The 21,252-nt window shown below is 37.5% G+C and overlaps 1 protein-coding gene across 1 annotated transcript in view; it reads left to right on the top strand.

The window, feature by feature from the left end:
• MCTP1 (multiple C2 and transmembrane domain containing 1) overlaps nucleotides 1-21,252 on the top strand; it is a 1,142,062-nt gene that overhangs the window by 510,312 nt on the left and 610,498 nt on the right. The window contains exon 9 of the mRNA XM_053701494.1: nucleotides 5,769-5,955. Coding sequence (XP_053557469.1) covers nucleotides 5,769-5,955 — 187 coding nt within the window. The remainder of the gene's footprint in view (nucleotides 1-5,768; nucleotides 5,956-21,252) is intronic.

The following is a 21,252-nucleotide window of genomic DNA, read 5'->3' as shown; positions in this document are numbered from 1 at the left end:
AACACTTGCTACCCACAGTAAAATTTGGTGGATGTTCCATCATGCTGTGGGGCTGTGTGGCCAGTGCCGGTACTGGGAATCTTGTTAAAGTTGAGGGTCGCATGAATTTCCACTCAATATCAGTAGATACTTTAGAATAATGTTGAGGAATCAGTCACAAAGTTTAAGTTACGCCGGGGCTGGATATTTCAACAAGACAACAACCCAAAATACTGCTCAAAATCTACTATGGCATTTATGCAGAGGGACAAAGACTGTTCTGAAATGGCCATCCCAGTCCCCAGACCTGAATATCAATGAAAATCTGTGGGGTGATTTGAAGCGGGAATGGTCCAAAATACCTTCATCCAGAATCCAGACACTCATTATACGCTATAGGAAGCGTCTAGAGGCTGTTATTTCTGCTAAAAGAGGCTCTACTAAATATTGATGCAATATTTCTGTTGGGGTGCCCAAATTTATGCACCTGTCTAATTTCCTTTTGATGCATATCGCACATTTTCTGTTAATCCAATAAACCTCATTATACTACTGAAATAGTACTGTGTCCTTCAGTTATTTGAGAGATCAAAATGAAATTGCTGATTTAAACACCCAATTATTTATAAATGAAAATCATGGAAATTGTCAGGGGTGTCTAAACTTTTGCATACAACTGTGTATATATATAAATACAGGGAGTGCAGAATTATTAGGCAAATGAGTATTTTGACCACATCATCCTCTTTATGCATGTTGTCTTACTCCAAGCTGTATAGGCTCGAAAGCCTACTACCAATTAAGCATATTAGGTGATGTGCATCTCTGTAATGAGAAGGGGTGTGGTCAAATAACATCAACACCCTATATCAGGTGTGCATAATTATTAGGCAACTTCCTTTCCTTTGGCAAAATGGGTCAAAAGAAGGACTTGACAGGCTCAGAAAAGTAAAAAATAGTGAGATATCTTGCAGAGGGATGCAGCACTCTTAAAATTGCAAAGCTTCTGAAGCATGATCATCGAACAATCAAGCGTTTCATTCAAAATAGTCAACAGGGTCGCAAGAAGCGTGTGGAAAAACCAAGGCGCAAAATAACTGCCCATGAACTGAGAAAAGTCAAGCGTGCAGCTGCCAAGATGCCACTTGCCACCAGTTTGGCCATATTTCAGAGCTGCAACATCACTGGAGTGCCCAAAAGCACAAGGTGTGCAATACTCAGAGACATGGCCAAGGTAAGAAAGGCTGAAAGACGACCACCACTGAACAAGACACACAAGCTGAAACGTCAAGACTGGGCCAAGAAATATCTCAAGACTGATTTTTCTAAGGTTTTATGGACTGATGAAATGAGAGTGAGTCTTGATGGGCCAGATGGATGGGCCCGTGGCTGGATTGGTAAAGGGCAGAGAGCTCCAGTCCGACTCAGACGCCAGCAAGGTGGAGGTGGAGTACTGGTTTGGGCTGGTATCATCAAAGATGAGCTTGTGGGGCCTTTTTGGGTTGAGGATGGAGTCAAGCTCAACTCCCAGTCCTACTGGCAGTTTCTGGAAGACACCTTCTTCAAGTAGTGGTACAGAAAGAAGTCTGCATCCTTCAAGAAAAACATGATTTTCATGCAGGACAATGCTCCATCACACGCGTCCAAGTACTCCACAGCGTGGCTGGCAAGTAAGGGTATAAAAGAAGAAAATCTAATGACATGGCCTCCTTGTTCACCTGATCTGAACCCCATTGAGAACCTGTGGTCCATCATCAAATGTGAGATTTACAAGGAGGGAAAACAGTACACCTCTCTGAACAGTGTCTGGGAGGCTGTGGTTGCTGCTGCACGCAATGTTGATGGTGAACAGATCAAAACACTGACAGAATCCATGGATGGCAGGCTTTTGAGTGTCCTTGCAAAGAAAGGTGGCTATATTGGTCACTGATTTGTTTTTGTTTTGTTTTTGAATGTCAGAAATGTATATTTGTGAATGTTGAGATGTTATATTGGTTTCACTGGTAAAAATAAATAATTGAAATGGGTATATATTTGTTTTTTGTTAAGTTGTCTAATAATTATGCACAGTAATAGTCACCTGCACACACAGATATCCCCCTAAAATAGCTATAACTAAAAACAAACTAAAAACTACTTCCAAAACTATTCAGCTTTGATATTAATGAGTTTTTTGGGTTCATTGAGAACATGGTTGTTGTTCAATAATAAAATTAATCCTCAAAAATACAACTTGCCTAATAATTCTGCACTCCCTATATATATATATATATATATATATACACATGATTATATATAGGTATAAATATATACAGAAATACTTAGAACATATTCTGCTATGTGCGGAACATTATAATGTAACATATTTACAGTAAATACAAACTATAACACTTTATTAAATATGAATATTGCATGAATATGCTGTTTCATGTTTTCATCTACTTGACTGCAAAGGGCTCCAATGCACTTATATGTATGTCTATATGCATTATATATGTGTACACATGTATTTATGTGTTTATATGTGTATATATGTCTTTAAATACATATATACACATATAAATACATAAATTCATATGTACATACATATAAACACTTACATATATATATATATACTCACCGTCCACTTTATTAGGTACACCTTACTAATACTGGGTTGAACCCCCTTTTGCCTTCAGAACTGCCTTAATTCTTGATAGCATAGATTCAACAAGGTGTTGGAAACATTCCTCAGAGATTTTGATTCATATTGACATGATAGCATCACGCAGTTGCTGCAGATTTGTCGGCTGCACATCCATGATGCGAATCTCCCGTTCCACAACATCCTAAAGGTGCTCTATTGGATTGTGATCTGGTGACTGTGGAGGCCATTGGAGTACAGTGAACTCATTGTCATGTTCAAGAAACCAGTTTGAGATAATTTGAGCTTTGTGACATGGTGCATTATCCTGCTGGAAGTAGCCATCAGAAGATGGGTACACTGTAGTCATATAGGGATGGACATGGTCTGCAACAATACTCAGGTAGGCTGTGGCATTTAAACGTTGCTCAATTGGTACTAAGGGGCCCAAAGTGTGCCAATAAAATATCCCCCACAACATTACACCACCACCACCAGCCTGAACCATTGATACAATGCATGATGGATCCATACTTTCTTGTTGTTTACACCAAATTCTGACCCTACCATCTGAATGTCGCAGCTGAAATGGAGACTCATAAGACCAGGCAAAATTTTTCCACTCTTCTATTGTCCAAGTTTGGTGAGCCTGTGTGAATTGTAGCCTTAGTTTCCTGTTCTTAGCTGACAGGAGTGGTACCTGGTGTGGTCTTCTGCTGCTGTAGCTCATCTGCTTCAAGGTTCGATATGTTGTGCGTTCAGAGATGGTATTCTGCATACCTTGGTTGTAACGAGTGGTTATTTGAGTTAGTGTTGCCTTTCTATCATCTCGAACCAGTCTGCCCATTCGTCTCTGACCTCTGACATCATAGAGGCATTTTCTTCCACACAACTGCTGCTCACAGGATATTTTCTCTTTTTCGGACCATTCTCTGTAAACCCTAAAGATGGTTGTACATGAAAATCATCCCAGTAGATAAGCAGTTTTTGAAATACTCAAACCAGCCTGTCTGGCACCTACAACCATGCCACGTTCAAAGTCACTTAAATCATCTTTCTTCCCCATTCTGATGTTCGGTTTGAACTTCAGCAAGTCATCTTCACCATGTCTAGATGCCTAAATGCATTGAGTTGCTGCTATGTGATTGGCTGACTAGCAATTTGTGTTACCAAGCAATTGAACAGGTGTACCTAATAAAGTGGCCGGTGAGTGTATTTACATATACATCTTTAGATATGTATATATCTCAATTTTAAGTCCCTGTGCATGCCTTTTTGTTTCTAACACCTGACACCTCATATATTTGAGCCCTTATAACTTTTTTGCACAATATTTTTTTAATAATTTTTATTAGATAGTGTTAATATAATGCGTAACTGTACTTTGTGATGTATTTTTGAAACTTTTTTGTTTCGCGAAATAGTTAACTAGGAAGCGGTAATAATTCTAGCATAAATCAGGATTGCACTTACACGTTCGCGCTTACTTTCAACTTGTTATACCAGTGGTAGACCCAATGCACACAAACACCTGCAATAAACCTCTTATTCAATTGCATGTAACTCTTAACGTGACACTCATAATCTGGCCCTAATTGTTTTATAAATATATATATATATATACACATATAGAAATGTAAATTGTCAACATTTTTTACCTGAAGTTTTCAGTTTTACGGTATCACTCAGGAATGGTAGTTAACAGGTTACATTTACAAACCTACTTTTTTTTACCATATTTAAATTGAAGTGTTTTTAATCAGGGCAGTTTCACATTTAATATATAGACAACTCACCAAATTCATATGGAATGTAATCTGCCTATGAATATAATATGTTCAGCTTATGAGTATGCATTTATTTCTATAATTGGCCATTTTCTGTCTTTAAAACCCTATTTATTCATGTCTTCCATATTTATCATGATGCATTGGCCTTGCGGTCACCACATTATTTTTCTCTTCAAAATCAATTGGCATATTTATGAAAAAGCTTTACTCCGCATTAGGCTCAGCGAGAGTGGCTGTCTGCAAAGGTGTCTTACTTTAGAATGTATTTTAATATCTTCAGCTTCAGCTTTATGACTTCAACACATTATGGTAAACAAATAATTATAGTAATTGTGTTTTCTATTCTTTAATGTTGTTACTCATGAGGACTTATTTTCTGTTGATAATTGTAGCTGTTTCTTTTTATAATGAATAACCCCTGAACCTTGTGAAAGGCAGGCGGACAGACAGACAGACAGATAGATAGATAGATAGATAGATAGATAGATAGATAGAATTATGATAAAAAAAACATTATCATGTTATTTAGCTGACAGTTTAATTTTAAAGCCAAAATTACTTGGAATTCTAGTCCTAGGAATTTCAGGCTTAGCAATAAAAGGGGCAAAAATCCGCCTTACTTGATGTTTTCTATAAAAGCTGGACATCTCTACATTTTAATACAGTGACATATTATTATAGTATAATATATAACCAATATAGTGATATGGCAGTCCATGGTGAGATGGCAAGATTGATCATAAAATTAGTTGTCAATGAATCTCATTATCAATTAGGTGGTCTGCGATTAGTTGGTCAGTTGCACGGCACCAGCTGCTTCACTCCAATGAACTCCTGCACAAGGTATTGTGCATTTTTTTCCCTGATTAATAATATGCAGCTGATTAATTGGATAGGAAAAAAATAATAAATGCCGCTTTTTTGCACAATACCATGTACAGGAGTTTATTGGCGTGAAGCAGCTGATGCTGCGCAACTGACCAACTAATCGCAGACCACCTAATGGATAATGAGATTCATTCACAACTATTTTTATGATCAACCTTACCGATTAGTTGTTGCAGCCCTAGTTCTCATACAGCTCTTCTGTTTAGAGCAGTACCCTGCTATGTAAAACATTGCCTTTCTATTTAAAATATATTCCTATTCTCAATAAAACTATGCCTACCTGACCTTACCTAGGTATGCTTTTCAACAAGGGAAATCATGAGAATGAAGTAAAATTGATAATAGAAGTAAAGAAATGTCTTTTAAAATGGCAAGTTCTATCTGAATTATGAAAATGTTATTTTGAATTTTATGTTCCATTATCTATAGATGAAGGTATTGCCACTGCGTTAGTTTTGCCCTTTCTGATTCATATCCTTTGTTTCTAGGTGCCAGGTTGACCTGTCGACTCTCAGCAGAGAACAGACTCACAAGCTAAGGTTAAAACTGGAGGAAGGGGAAGGATGGCTGATACTTCTGGTGACTCTCACAGCATCTGCTGCCATAAGTGTTTCCGATCTCACTGTTAGCTGTTTGGAAGATCAAAAAGTGCGCGAAGAAATCCTCAAGAGATACGTACGTATATGACATTTTAATACGCACAATGACTAAAACGGGAACTTTTTTTAAGTGAGTCACTTTTTTAACATTTTAAATAATATATATTATTTTATAACTTTTTATTCCTTATCAATATTTTATTTTATAAAGAATTAAACATATTATAAAAAAAAACTATAAAAAACATATTACTACAGCAAAGTAAATGTATGTTAATGAGTCTGAAATGTTACAATGTTTTTTTTATGGTTATAATAGAACACAATGTTCTGAATGGAATAAAGTTACACTGTATTTGTTGAATTTAATATGTAGATAGATAGATAGATGGATGGATAGATAGATAGATAGATATGTGGATAGATAGATAGATAGATGATAGATAGATAGATAGATAGAATCAGATCCATTGAGTTTGACACTAATATCTGATCATTGTGAAGGCTAAGCAAATAAATAAAAAGGTACATTGGTACATTATATTAACATATTAAAGGGTCATAAATGTAAAAATTAAAGGGGCATGAAACTCAAACATTTCTAATATCAATTTTGTTTAATTCTCTTTTTCTTCTTTATTGAAAGAGTAGCAATGCACTACTAAGAGGTAGCTGAACACATTAGTAAGCCGATGACAAGAGACATATAATCAGCAGCTAGTTGTTCCCAGCTCCGGAGCCTACCTAAGTATGCTTTTCTAAAAAGGATACCAATAGAAGCAAATTAGATAATAGAAGTAAATTGGAAAGTTGTTTAAAACTGTATGTTCTATCTAAACAATAAAAGAAAATGTTGTGTTTCATGTCCGTTTAATCTTTCATGTTTCAGATACAAATTTTGATTCTTAACAAATGTCCAATGTACTTATATTATCAAATGTATTTTATTCTCTTGCTATCGCTCACTGAAGAGCATTACTAGGTAGGCTGCCATATAGTGCTCAAGACATATGAATGTTCCTAAGCCTACGTAGGTAAGTTTTTCAATAAAGGATGCCAAGATAATGAAGTAAAGGGAACAGAAGTAAATTGGAAGTTTTTTTAAATGACATGCTCTGTTTTAACCCTGAAAGTTTAATTTTGATGTTTATGTGTTTTAAAGAGCTCTGTTTAATTTATCTATCTATCTATCTATCTATCTATAGATAGATGTATGTTTGTATATATGCATAAGTAATAACACACATTTTAAATATACATTTAAATTATTTATAGTTTATTCAGTAGAAAGAGCAGCGGCAGCATTTTTATAATCTACAAATGTATGTGTACAACTAACCAAAATAAAACAGAAGATAAAATCAAATAATGGCCAAATGTGTGCCTCAGTTGCTGCTAACTGCTGATTACTTCCTTCCGTACGTTATATTTGGAGAGCAATTTCACGGCATCCTGTCAGAGCCAACTCTCGGGAAGTAGTAGTTTCACGGCAATACTGAGGGGGGAGCTCTGACTCCAGGAATTTGACAGCATAGAATATAACAGAAAAAAAAGTATGCCTGCATGAGGGGAAAGAAAGCTATTTCCACTTAATATCACAAAGCTTTTATTGTACAATACTGCCAGGTGTTTAGAAGGCTTCTCTAGACACTGAACCATTAAACCAAACTCTACCTAACAAAGAAGCGCTTAATTTTTCGTCTAGATTATAAAATATTCCTATTCCCTGACCGGAATCCTTTCAATAACTGAATTTAATAAAGATGTACCTTATCAGGGAGCACAGATAACGTGAAGTGCTGGTACTAATGCTGTACAATATTCTTCAAACAGATTAGCTGAATGCACGCTTCTGTAAATGTATTCAGGCTATCTCCACTGAATCAGCTGTCTGCTAATGCTTGTACAACTCATACACCAATAGCGTTATCATAAACACACTTTAATAGAGGTGACTTAGCACTGCAAAACAAAACCTTCTATTTTGAAAGCTAATGGGCACGGAAGGTAGAGTATTTAGATAGCGGAAGCAACAATATTATGGAACAATTAATGTAGAGAAGGGGTTGATGACCTTCATTTCCTTTTGTATATGGGTGAAATTGGTGCAGGCGCAGAATAATACAAATGTAAGGCAACCTGCAGCAAAAAGCTTACAAAGTGATTTAAAGTACTGAGAAAGAGACATACAATGAGACGTTGTTAACTGATTGGCAGTGGGTAGTTGAGGATGGTATTTCATAGGTCATTGCTCACATCAGAAACTTTCCATTGCCAACCAAGTGTAAAATATTACAACTTACCATTCCCAAATTATGATCCAAGCAACTCTAAACAGAAAAATAACTGACAATTAATCAGAGTTGGATTTCTTATTACACAAAGTTGCCAAGGGGCACCTGAGCACAGGGAACCCATTTACCAGAACTTAAATGCTTAAATTACACCGCTGAATGTTTCTGTTTCTGTGCAACATCAATGTTTTAAAGGGACATTACGGCCAAAATTGGAATCAACATAGATGCAGTTTTGAAAAGAAGCATTTTTGTAATATACATGTATTAGCAAAAATACTTCTATTAAAAGCTATAGCTGTTTGAAAAGTGTATTTAAGTATGCACCATGCACCAGCATTTTAATTAAAGCATTTGCTCATAGAGCCTATGGTGCTTCTACCATATGGTAATTACTCAATTTGTTGATTGCTAACATTATATAAGCCCCACTGGTGCTCTAAGCAGCTGCATTATTTAAAATGCTGGAGCACTGAGAACATCTAGCTATGCTTCACAAGCACGTGCAGAGAAAAATACAAACACGTGATAGCTTTTACTAGAAGCATTTTTTGCCAATACATGTATATTGCAAATATGTTGCTATTCAAGGAGTAAATTCATATATGTGCTTTTAAATTGTGACCGGATAGTGCAGAACTAATTGCACTTTTGATGAAAATACAGAGCGCATATTTAATGATCATTGAATGACCAGTGACCAGAATTTAATTTGTATTAAAAGTGGTGTTTTTTAAGATGCTAATATATTACATAATCAAAGAATAATTAAATAAGTGGTTAAAAAGAAAGCGTACCATTTGTATCTATAGTTTACTGCAGAGAATTACAAAACTGTGCAACAACTGCTGCTGACTAGGCATGTGCGTTTCGTTTTGGCCAAATTCGGAATTCGGACGAATTTTGGACGATTCGGATGCATCCGATTTGCCAAATCGGCACATCCCGAAAAATTCAGAAAAATTCTGAAAATTAATAAATATGTTTCCAAATTTTCGGATTCCATTATTCATATTCAGAATTTTTCATTGTTCCTTCCTAAATTGCAGTTCCCCGTCACTAACTCTAAGTCTATATTAAAGGTATAACCCCTAAACCACTGTTCCCCGACATCACTGAAACTAACTAAACCTATTAACCCCTAAACCACCATCCCGAAACATCGCCGACACATACTAAACCTATTAACCCCTAAACCACACCCCCACATCGCTGACATGAACTAAAGCTATTAACCCCTAAACCGCACCCCCCACATCGCAGACACTAACGAAACCTATTAACCCCTAAACCGCCGTTCCAAAACATAGCCGACACGAACCAAACTCATTAACCCCTAAACCGCACCCCCCCACATTGCCATCACGAACTAAACCTATAAACCCCTAAACCGCACCCCCCCACATCGCTGACACAAACTAAACATATAAACCCCTAAACCGCACCCCCCACATCGCCGAAACAAACTAAAGCTATTAACCCCTAACCCGCCGTTCAAAAACATCACCAATACTAACTAAACCTATTAACCCCTAAACCGCTGGGCCCCAGATCCCAACAACTTAAATTAAACTATATCAACCCCTAAACCTAACCCTAAACCCAACAACCATAATTAAAATATAACTAAATTAAAGTTACAATTATTAACTAATAATACCTATTTAAATCTAAATACAGAGTTACTTACCTGTGCAATAAAACCTAACCTAGCTACAATATAACTAATAGTTATAATAGGTTTTATTTTTATTTCATAGGTAAGTTTGTATTTATTTTAACTAGGTAGACTCAGTAAATAGTTATTATCTATTTACTAACTACCTAGTTAAAATAAATACAAACTTACCTATCAAATAAATAAAACCTAAGTTGCCTTACACTAAAACCTAACATTACAAAAAATTAAAACCACTAAAATTACAAAAAATAAAAAAAACTACCATTACAAAAAATAACAAACGAAATTATCCAAAACAATAAAAATTATTCCTATTCTAATACCCTTTAAATTTTTAAAAAAAAAACGAAATAAAAAAGCCTAATCTAGAATAAACTACCAAGGGCTCTTAGAAGGGCCTTTTGGGGGGCCCTTAAAAGGGCCTTTTGTAGGGCATTGCCCTAAGTTAAACTGCTGTTTTGCTACAAAAAAAAAAAAACACCGCCTAACAGTATACAAACCCCCATCCCCCAAACTACTAAGGGCCCTTTAACCCCTTGAGTGCTAACGACGGCTCTGAGCCGTCGCAGAGTTTCTCACTCAGGTGCTAACGACGGCTCAGAGCCGTCGCTAGCACTCTCCCACCTTGAGGGAGATCTGGGGGCTCCCACCCGCTCTTACCCCAGCGATCGTGCCTGTAGAGTGACAGGCATCGCCGGGGCTTCCCGTTTTGCGTGGTGACGTCACGCGTAATGACGTGATGATGTCACTGCGCAACTTTATGTAAAAAAGACAATGGACAACATAGGGAAAGGGGGCATGCTGCTTAGAAGCCTGTATCTCAGGCATCTAAGCAGCTACTGACCCACAAGACCCACCATTGGAAAGGTAATTGCCTGAAAACAAAAAAAGTAAAAAAAAAAAAAAATGTAAAAATTTAAAATTAAAAAACCCTCAAATATGCTTAGCACCCAGGTGGGAAAGTGCTTAGCACTCAAAGGGTTAAAGGGCCTTTTGGGGGGCTATTAAAAGGGCCCTAAGTTAAACAGCTCTTTTGCTACAAAAAACCCAAAAAACACCCCCTAAAAAAATACATTACACAAAATAACAAACAAGTTATCAAAAATAATAAAAAATTATTCCTATTCTAATACCCATTTAAAAAAAAAACACCCCAAAATAAAAAACCTAATCTAGAATAAACTACCAATGGCTCTTAAAATGGCCTTTTGTAGGGCATTGCCCTAAAGAAATCAGCTCTGTTTATGAAATAAAAATACAAATACCCACTAACATTACAAACCCCCACCCCCCAAATCCACAAAATAAAAAAACTATCTAAAAAACCTAAGCTACCCATTGCCCTGAAAAGGGCATTTGGATGGGCATTGGATGGGGAATGTTAGCAGCTCTAATTCCTATTGGCTGATTCAGATTTTTCAGCCAATAGGAATGCAAGGGACGCCATCTAGAATCGCGTACCTTGCATTGAAGATTCAGTGTAGGGCGGTGACCGTATGAAGAGGATAATCCACGCAGGATGTCTTCAGGATCGACCCGCTCCGTGCCGCCGGGATCACGATAGAAGATGTCACCTGGATGAAGATTGAAGAGGCCGTCTGGATGAAGACTTCTCGCCGCTTGGATGAGGACTTTGCCGCCAGGATGAAGATTGAAGAGGCCGCCTGGATGAAGACTTCTCGCCGCCTGGATGAAGATCGTTCAAGCAGGACTTCAAAAACTGTAAGTGGATCATCGGGGGTTAGTGTTAGTTTTTTTTAAGGTGGGTTTTATTTTTAGAGTTTAGAAAGTAAAAGAGCTAAATGACCTTTTAAGGGCAATGCCCATCCAAATGCCCTTTTCAGGGCAATGGGTAGCTTAGGTTTTTTAGATAGTTTTTTTTTATTTTGTGGGTTTGGGGGGGGTGGGGGTTTGTAATGTTAGTGTTATTTTATTTCATAAACAGAGCTGATTTCTTTTGGGCAATGCCCTACAAAAGGTCCTTTTAAGGGCCATTGGTAGTTTATTCTAGATTAGGTTTTTTATTTTGGGGTGTTTTTTTTTAAATGGGTATTAGAATAGGAATAATTTTTATTATTTTTGATAATTTGTTTGTTATTTTGTGTAATTTCTTTTTTCGTTTTGGGGTGGGTTTTTAATTTTAGACTAGAGCTTGGGCAGCAAAAGAGCTAAATGCCCTTTTAAGGGCAATGCCCTTTTCAGTGCAATAAGTAGATTAGGTTTTACTTTATTTTTATTTGGGGGGTTTGGGGGTTGGGGGTTTGTATACTGTTAGGGGGTTTGTTTTGTTTTTTAGCAAAAGACCTGTTAACTTTAGGGCAATGTCCTAAAAAAAGGCCCTTTTAAGCCCCCCCCCCAAAAGGCCCTTTTAAGGGCCATTGGTAGTTTAATATAGATTAGGGTTTGTTTTTGTTTTTTTTTAAGGGTATTAGAATAGGAATAATTTTTATTGTTTTGGATAATTTCGTTTGTTATTTTTTGTAATGCTAGGTTTTTGTTTCTTTTTGTAATTTTAGTGTTTTTGATTTTTTGTAATTTTAGGTTTAGGCAGCTTAGCTTTTATTTTTATTTCAAAGGTAAGTTTGTATTTATTTTAACTAGGTAGTAAGTAAATAGTTAATAACTATTTACAAACTAGTGTACCTAGTTAAAATAAATACAAACTTACCTGTGAAATAAAAATAAAACCTAAGCTAGCTAAAATATAACTATTAGTTATATTGCAGGTAGCTTAGGTTTTATTGCACAAGTAAGTATGAATTTAGTTTTAAATAGGTATTATTTAGTTAGTAATTGTAACTTTAATTTAGCTCTATTTTAATTATGTTAAAGTTAGGGGGTGTTAGGTTTAGGTTTTAATATAGTTTAATTTAGGTTGTTGCGATGTGGGGGCTGGCGGTTTAGGGGTTAATAGGTTTAGTTAGTATTGGCGATGTTTGTGAACGGCGGTTTAGGGGTTAATAGCTTTAGTTAGTGTCGGCGATGTGGGGGGGTGCGCTTTAGGGGTTAATAGGTTTAGTTTGTGTCGGCGATGTGGGGGGTGCGGTTTAGGGGTTAATAGGTTTAGTTCGTGTTGGCAATGTGGGGGGTGCGGTTTAGGGGTTATTAGGTTTAGTTCATGTCAGTGATGTGGGTGGGTGCGATTTAGGGGTTAATAGGTTTAGTTCATATCGGCAATGTTTCGGAACAGCGGTTTAGGGTTAATAGGTTTAGTTAGTGTTGGCGATGTGGGGGGTGTGGTTTAGGGGTTAATAGGTTTAATTCGTGTTGGCGATGTGGGGTGGCGGTTTAGGGGTTAATAGGTTTAGTTTGTGTCGGCAATGTTACGGAACAGCGGTTTAGGGGTTAATAGGTTTAGGTAGTGCTAGTGATGTGGGGGGATGGTGTTTTAGGGGTAAATAGCTTTATTTAGTGGTGGCGTGGGTGGTGGCGGCAGCGGTTTAACTTAATTTTGTTTCGGCAATTGCCGGAACATTAGCTAGAAATAACGATTCGGTCCGTAATAAATATTCGGTCCGACATTAATAATAATTCGGCCAAATTTTTTTATGGTCCGAATCAAAACGATCCAAATTTTTCGATCACGCACAAGTCTTCTGCTGACTGGCTTATAGGCAGTTTCCACTCAGTAAGCCTCTTGAATGATGTTTATCTTACTCCCATGGCCAGTTAGGGACGGATATAACAAAGCTCCTGGACATATCAACCAATCACTGTGCAGCAAGTAAGTGTATCAGAATCCTGCATTCCACAGAATGCATCAAGCCTCTTTAGGGGAGTTAAAGGGACAGTATACACTCATTTTCATATAACTGCATGTAATAGACACTACTATAAAGAATAAGATGCACAGATATTGATATAAAAATCCAGTATAAAACTGTTTAAAAAATTACTTAGAAGCTCTCAGTTTAGCTCTGTTAAAAAGGTAGCTGGAAAGCCCACTGCAAGCGGGAAATAAGACACTCCCCCCTCCCCCTTCTTTTACATATGAAAAGGCCTTTTACACAAACAGGAGCAAGCTGGAGAAGGTAGCTGACGGTATTCTCATAAAACTTTGGGGCTTGGTTAGGAGTCTGAAAATGAGTGCAATGTTATTTAAAAATAAGCAAAACTATACATTTAAAAAAAACAAAAAAACTTTATGGGCTATATAAATAGATCATCTACAAAACATTTATGCAAAGAAAAAAATGAGTGTATAATGTCCCTTTAAAACACCACCATGTTAGGAGATAATTTACAGGAAAATCAGGCAAAACAAAAATTAGAGTGTTGTATAGTTTTTAAATTAAAAATATTAAAAATGTTATGCGGAATTACATTTTGAGTTTAATGTCCTTTAAGTAATTAAGCAATTATATATGTAAACAAATTAATTTATTTAAGTCAGGTGTACAGATTACAAGTAGAGTGGTAGTTTGTGCTTGTGTTTGAATGTTAAAACCGTTAGAAGTAATCTTTTTGTGCTCAGGGATTCCCACTCGTATTACAAGTTGAAAGTTAAAAGTTGGTGCTCTCGCGGTAACAAATAGATCCATATAAGTCTGCTACTTCTGAACAAAGGGGATCCCAGAGAAGCATTTACCAACATTTGTGCCATAATTGCACAAGCTGTTTGTAAATAATTTCAGTGGGAATCCTAAAGTTTGTGAAAAAGTTAACGATTTTTTTTCATTTGATCACATTTGGCGGTGAAATGGTGGCATGAAATATACCAAAATGGGCCTAGATCAATACTTTGGGTTGTCTACTAAAAAAAATGTATATATACATGTCAAGGGATATTCAGGGATTCCTGACAGATATCAGTGTTACAACGTAACTATCGCTAATTTTGAAAAAAAAAATGGTTTGGAAATAGCAAAGTGCTACTTGTATTTATTGCCCTATAACTTGCAAAAAAAGCAAAGAACATGTAAACATTGGGCATTTCTAAACTCAGGACAAAATGTAGAAACTATTTAGCATGGGTGTTTTTTGGTGGTTGCAGATTTTGGGGGTCAAAGTTAGAAAAAGTGTGTTTTTTTCTATTTTTTTCATCATATTTTTAATTTTTTTTTAAAGTAAATTATAAGAAATGATAAAATTATGGTATCTTTAGAAAGTCCATTTTATGGCGAGAAAACGGTATATAATATGTGTGGGTACAGTAAATGAGTAAGAGGAAAATTACAGCTAAACACAAACACTGCAAAAACATAAAAATAGCCTTGGTCCCAAACGGACAGAAAATGGAAAAGTGTTGTGGTCCTTAAGGGGTTAATGCATTGTGGGGGGATGGCGGATTAGGGGTTAATAGTTTAAATAGGTAGATTGCATTGTGGGGGGTGGCGGATTAGGGGTTAATAACTTTGATAGATACTTTGCAATATGGGGGTTGGTGGATTAGGGGTTAATACATTTATTAGTTATTGTGGTGGGAGGGATGGCGGTTGAGAGGTAGATACTGCGCATGCGTTAGGTGTTTGTTTTTATCTTAATAGCGAGCGACTGGCAAAATATACGTGCCGCACTGTATGTGGCGCCGTATATGTGATCAAGTGTAGTGTAAGGTCTGGTTACCATAGTAACCTATTAATTTTCAAGAAATCCAGCAACGGGTGGAAGCGTTAGCACAACGCTAACTTTCACCTACACGAAAAGGGCGACTGCACGCAATGCACTTAAAAAGTCAATGGAAACCTGGTACTAAAATGGAGCTCCATTTTTAACGGCTCAATGGAAACAAGCCCAAAGTTGGGGGGAAAACCGAACACCCACAAATCGCACAAACACGCTCGAGGTTAATTAAGAGCACAACATAAGAAGATAATACTGCATATTTCATAATCCAATAACAGACTATGTTCTTCAAGCTGTAAATAAAGAAAGAGAAGGTACGCAAATAAACATACCTGCAAAAAAGACAGGGACTACAGCACTCTTTTAAATGTATGTGTATATTTATGATGAGATATACGCGTTTATAGTGCACAACTCATAGTGGGATACTAACAACACCAAGACAGATGAAAACAATCCCACAAACCCACACAAATACAATGTAAAACACACAGCAGCACAGACAAATAATCATGTGAAGGTGCATAGATATTAAAAGATAGCACTACTGGAAGTCAGACCAGCTACACCCATCTGATATCTGTACCCCCTAAAAATCACCAAGGAGGTATAATACAGGGCAGAATACAAGGGATCTAAGCTGTCAAAACCTATAAAGTGCACAAGCAGCATAAACACATTAATAAAAGGAGCAAAAAAGAGGGAAACGCCATCAGATAAGTGAGGTATCACTACACCCACTACACCCCTACAATTCACTGGACTCTCATATATATCACCTGGAGCTATACCAGGGAAGTATAATCATGGGGATATAAGTGGCAAAGTATTTCTCACTGACTGAAATAACCGGATCAGGCTGGGAAACAAAAGTCAAAGATCGTTAAATAACACTTATGCACAGATGTGTGAGCAGCGAACAATATCATATGCTCAATCCTAGAATAGTCCAGAATAGTACACACAACAGCCCCATTGTGAGGTGATACGCGGCAGTTATCAGAAAGTTCCCAAAGCATCTGCCGTTTGAATGTTCAAACTGGCGGATTTCTTATGCTCGTAAGTACAAAACGAGCACTGCGCCAATGCGCCTGACAGTCACTCACAGTTTAGACTTCACATAAAGTTCTCCAGAGGTAAGCGGTCTCTGCTCCATTCAGGAGATTTCGTAACAGGCGTTTGGTTTCCCCGCTCCACAGTACGCTGTTCGACAAGTAGTAAAGAACAATTTCATCTGCTGTCATGTTACTCGTCCAACCAATGCGGACGCGCATTTCACCCCCTCGTCAACAACTTAGACGGGGCTTCCTCAGGGCTCAGACTATGTTATATTTATTCTTAAAGAGATATTTAAATATATGATGGGTTTTTGCACAAATATTTATTTATGCCTATATATATATATCTATATATACACATGATTATATATAGGTATAGTTATATACCTATATATTTAGGCATAGCTATTTAGAAATTCATAGAACATATTCTGCTATGTGCAGAACATTCGAATGTGAAATATTTACATCAAATACACAATATAACCCTATACCATTTGCTTGCTTACTATAGTGCTCCACTGGTAAACCAGCCCTATGTATATTTGTGTTAAGCTCATATAGTATATATATATATATATATATATATATATATATATATATATATATACAATCACAAAAATTATTGTATAGCCAATTAGCACATACATTGGCTTTATAATAATTTGTGTCTCTTACTTTTACAATTTTATCATCACTTTAACATAAATGAATGAATATATTAATATATTTATCACTTGGAACGTATTCTGACCTTTGTCTTGTAAATGTCGATTAACCACATTATTACCATAGACTACAATTAATAACTTAACAAGTAGATGTCAAGTACCTATCCATATACAAATAAATGATAGATTAAATTGCATTAATATAAATAAATATTTGCCTGTAAACCTGTTTAGTAACTGATCAGTAACTCCTAATCCACCTTAACTGAAATAATTGGGACAGATAACCTGTTACAGGAAGACATCATATTGAGTTTCATGCTGTCTCAGGAGAGGCTGCTGTGGATGCGCATGTTTGTGTTTTCTGAAGCCTGTTGCTTGCAAGTGTATATGGGAGAGCAATGGAGAAATACTCTTCTGCAATATGCTTAACAGGCTCCCTGCAGACTCACATTCTTTCTGAGTTTTCCCACGCTGTAAAACACACACACATTGGTTGAATTGATGTTTAACTAGTACTCCCATTAGTAGATACATTTGGAAAATAGTTAAAGGGACACTAAAGACAGAATTAAACTTTTAGGGGTCGATTTATGAAGCAGCCGATGCTGCTTCCGACCCACTCCGCTTCAGTTCCGCCTGAAGCAGAAGTTAAGAACAGCGGTCCTAAGACCGCTTCTCCTTAACTCGTCCGCCACCTCTGAGGTGGCAGACAGCAATTAGCCCGATCGAATACAATCGGATTGACACCCCCTGCTAGCGGCCGATTGGCCGCGAATCTGCAGGGGGTGGTATTGCACCAGCAGTTAACAAGAACTGCTGGTGCAATGATAAATGATGCAATGTGCAATGATAAATTTATCGATGTGCGGCGGACATGATACGCTACATTGTATCATGTCCGTCCGCACAATAATAAATTGCCCCCTTATGATTAAGATAGAGCATGACATTTTAAAAGACTTTCCAGATTGCTTTCATTATCAAATTGTGCACAGTCTTTTTATATGCTCACTTTCTTGGGCACCAGCTCCTACTGAGCATGTGCAGTCAATGCATACAGTTTATGTGCTTGTGATTTGCTGAAGACAGTCACATGATACAGGGGGCAGGAAATGGAAGGATTTCAAAATTTTCAGAAAATAAATTCAGTGCTCATTTGAAGTTCAGAAATTCAGTGCTATTGCATTGTCTTTTTAGGATATAGTATATTATATATTTAGTATATACATTAGGCTATTATGCAATTCTACTGTATTTAATGGTCCTTTAACTTTTTTGTCTGTAACAATGGCTCTTAGGTGAATTTGGATATGTAGCAAAACCATGATTTCTCATAGTGACATGAGTGGATGAAAATCTGATGATATTTGTTCACTACTCCAACCTCATCCCCCCCCATGCCTCAACATAATGCTGCACTGGCTCTTCCCATCTTCCCTACACAGAAGGGGAAAAGCAAAAAACAAAAATACTTCCTACATCCAAAGTATAATTTAGAGGCAGCAGGTCTTTCCTCAAGCTCCGTATGGACACCATGGGGCATATTTATCAAGCTCCGTATCTAAAGACCCCTGCTCCATAACTTGTCCTCCTGCTCTGAGGCAGCGGACAGAAATCAACCCGCGAATCTGCAGGGGGCGACATTGCACCAGCAGTTCACAAGAACTGCTGGTGCTATGATACATTTATCAATTTGCAGCGATGTGCAGTGGACATGATACGCTACTTCGTATCATGTCCGCTCGCACATTGATAAATATATCCCCATGTGACAACATTAGACTGCTCTGAGACTGGAAGACAGGTCATTCCCAATATACCACATGATATAATCATGAAATTTAACAGTTAGGCTATTGTGCAAAGGGGATATATTCATAACTCTATAGTCTGATTAGTTGTCATTCTACATGCATCTCTCTAGATTTCCCACCATAATTGTTAGGTGCGTATAGGATGCAGAAGTGAGCAAGTCTGATCCTAGACAGAATCAGAAGACACAGCTTTAGTGTTTTTAGTATGAACTATACCGCAAGGAGATATTTAATATGTTAATGATTCTCAAATTATTCCATCATAGTTATAGACAGCATAATTAGAAACTGCTAATTTTCTTATCTTCTGCAGTTATCTGCATTATTCTTCTTTAATATATTTAAAATGAACATCCTAATGTCAGTATACCTACAATTGCAAGAAAACGCTTGTAAAACCTTTGTAATTACCTGGATTTCTGCATTGATTACTTAATCTAAGTCACAATTATAGGCAAACACAGTCTGACTAAATTAATAACACACAAACAGGTGTACTTTTTAATTATGTATTGAAGATATTGGATAATCATCTAGAGTGCAGGCTGGAAAAAGTAAGTGAACCCTTCAATTTTGTAACTTGTAGATTCTCTTTTAGCAGCAACAATCCCCACTAATCATTTCCTGTAGCTGCTTACAAACTTGCTCTTTGAGGATGGATTCTGGATCCTTCCTCCTTACAAGTTTCAGTTCATCAATATTTCTGGGTTGTCTTGAATGCAAAGCCCTCTTCAAGTTATACCAGAGCATCTGAGTTGGGCTATGGACAAGACTCTGACTTGGTCATGGTCAGTCTAAAACATGAATCTTCTTGCTTTCCAGCCATTATTTAGTTGGTTTACTTGTGTATTTTGTATGATGATAACCAGAATAATTAGTAGGACATCAAAGTATTTTTATTCATGCATAGAATGTATCAGGAATCTCACACTGGATTGCCTTTAAAACTGGTAGCAAATGTTGAATTGCTTTGCCATCCAGGGACATACATGACCCCACATTTTCCCACTATTCGTTCCTTGATCAATAAATACACAACACCTGGTTGGGAGAGAAAAGGCCGCAGCTTATTTATTAAACAAACCAATAAATTAACATCTTTATTTAACTTTTCAACAATATTTACAATCCACCTCAGTGCTTGCTTTTATTTTCTCCTAAGCCCCCACCCCTTCCAGGGCTGGGCGTTCCTCACATTCCTTTGCTTACCCCAACATAACTACCACCATGCTCCATTAGGCGTAAGCCTCAACAGAAACTAGCAAGCACTTCCGCCTGCGCTGCGACATCACCTAGCTCACCATATAGGGAGGGAGGGCGGGACACACCTCCTACCGTGCTGTTCAGAAGGACACCTGTGACCTCACTTCCAGTGCTGGGACTTATCAAAGTTCCCCAACCCCACCCACATGGAATAATCCACTCCTGGGGGGGGGAAGTGGGGTCACAGGTGCCCTCCTTCCATGTTGTCATCCGGGCCTTTACTTGACCCCACATTTTCCCACTATTCGTTCCTTGATCAATAAATACACAACACCTGGTTGGGAGAGAAAAGGCCGCAGCTTATTTATTAAACAAACCAATAAATTAACATCTTTATTTAACTTTTCAACAATATTTACAATCCACCTCAGTGCTTGCTTTTATTTTCTCCTAAGCCCCCACCCCTTCCAGGGCTGGGCGTTCCTCACATTCCTTTGCTTACCCCAACATAACTACCACCATGCTCCATTAGGCGTAAGCCTCAACAGAAACTAGCAAGCACTTCCGCCACAACTCGCTCCCTAGCGAGTACCGCCAACCAAAGCTAAGGCCTTTTCTATCCCCTCCCGAAGATTAAAATTAAATAAATGTAGTCCGACTTCGTTGAGATGCACTCCGTCCTTCAAGTAAAAACATTTCCCCGATTCCCCTTCAAACTCTACATGGCGTAAGCCAACACCCCCCAGCCCCTTTACATACCCAGATACGGTTCTATTGACCTTTCGTCTGGAAGCCTCCAGTTTGTTTGCATCCCACGCCGATCTCCATACTACTCTACTCTCAATCTCGGACCATACTAGGACCATACCCGGAAACAGCTGACACAATCTATCAAAACTTCTTTTTATGTCCTCAATTAATGCCTTCTGTGGCATACATCCCAAATCGTTTCCACCTGAGTGCACCACCAATACCTTCGGGGGGGAGAAAAGCCTGGCATGTTCCACCACCGTGCCTACTACTTGTGACCATTTCATGCCCCTGATCCCAAACCATCTGATGATAAGCCGGTCCCTTCCAAAGC

This window comes from Bombina bombina, chromosome 2 (genome assembly GCF_027579735.1).
Source record: "Bombina bombina isolate aBomBom1 chromosome 2, aBomBom1.pri, whole genome shotgun sequence".
In the NCBI taxonomy this organism is placed as follows: domain Eukaryota; kingdom Metazoa; phylum Chordata; class Amphibia; order Anura; family Bombinatoridae; genus Bombina; species Bombina bombina.
The sequence above is the reverse complement of the archived record's forward strand: the minus strand, read 5'-3'. Positions and strand labels throughout refer to the sequence as shown.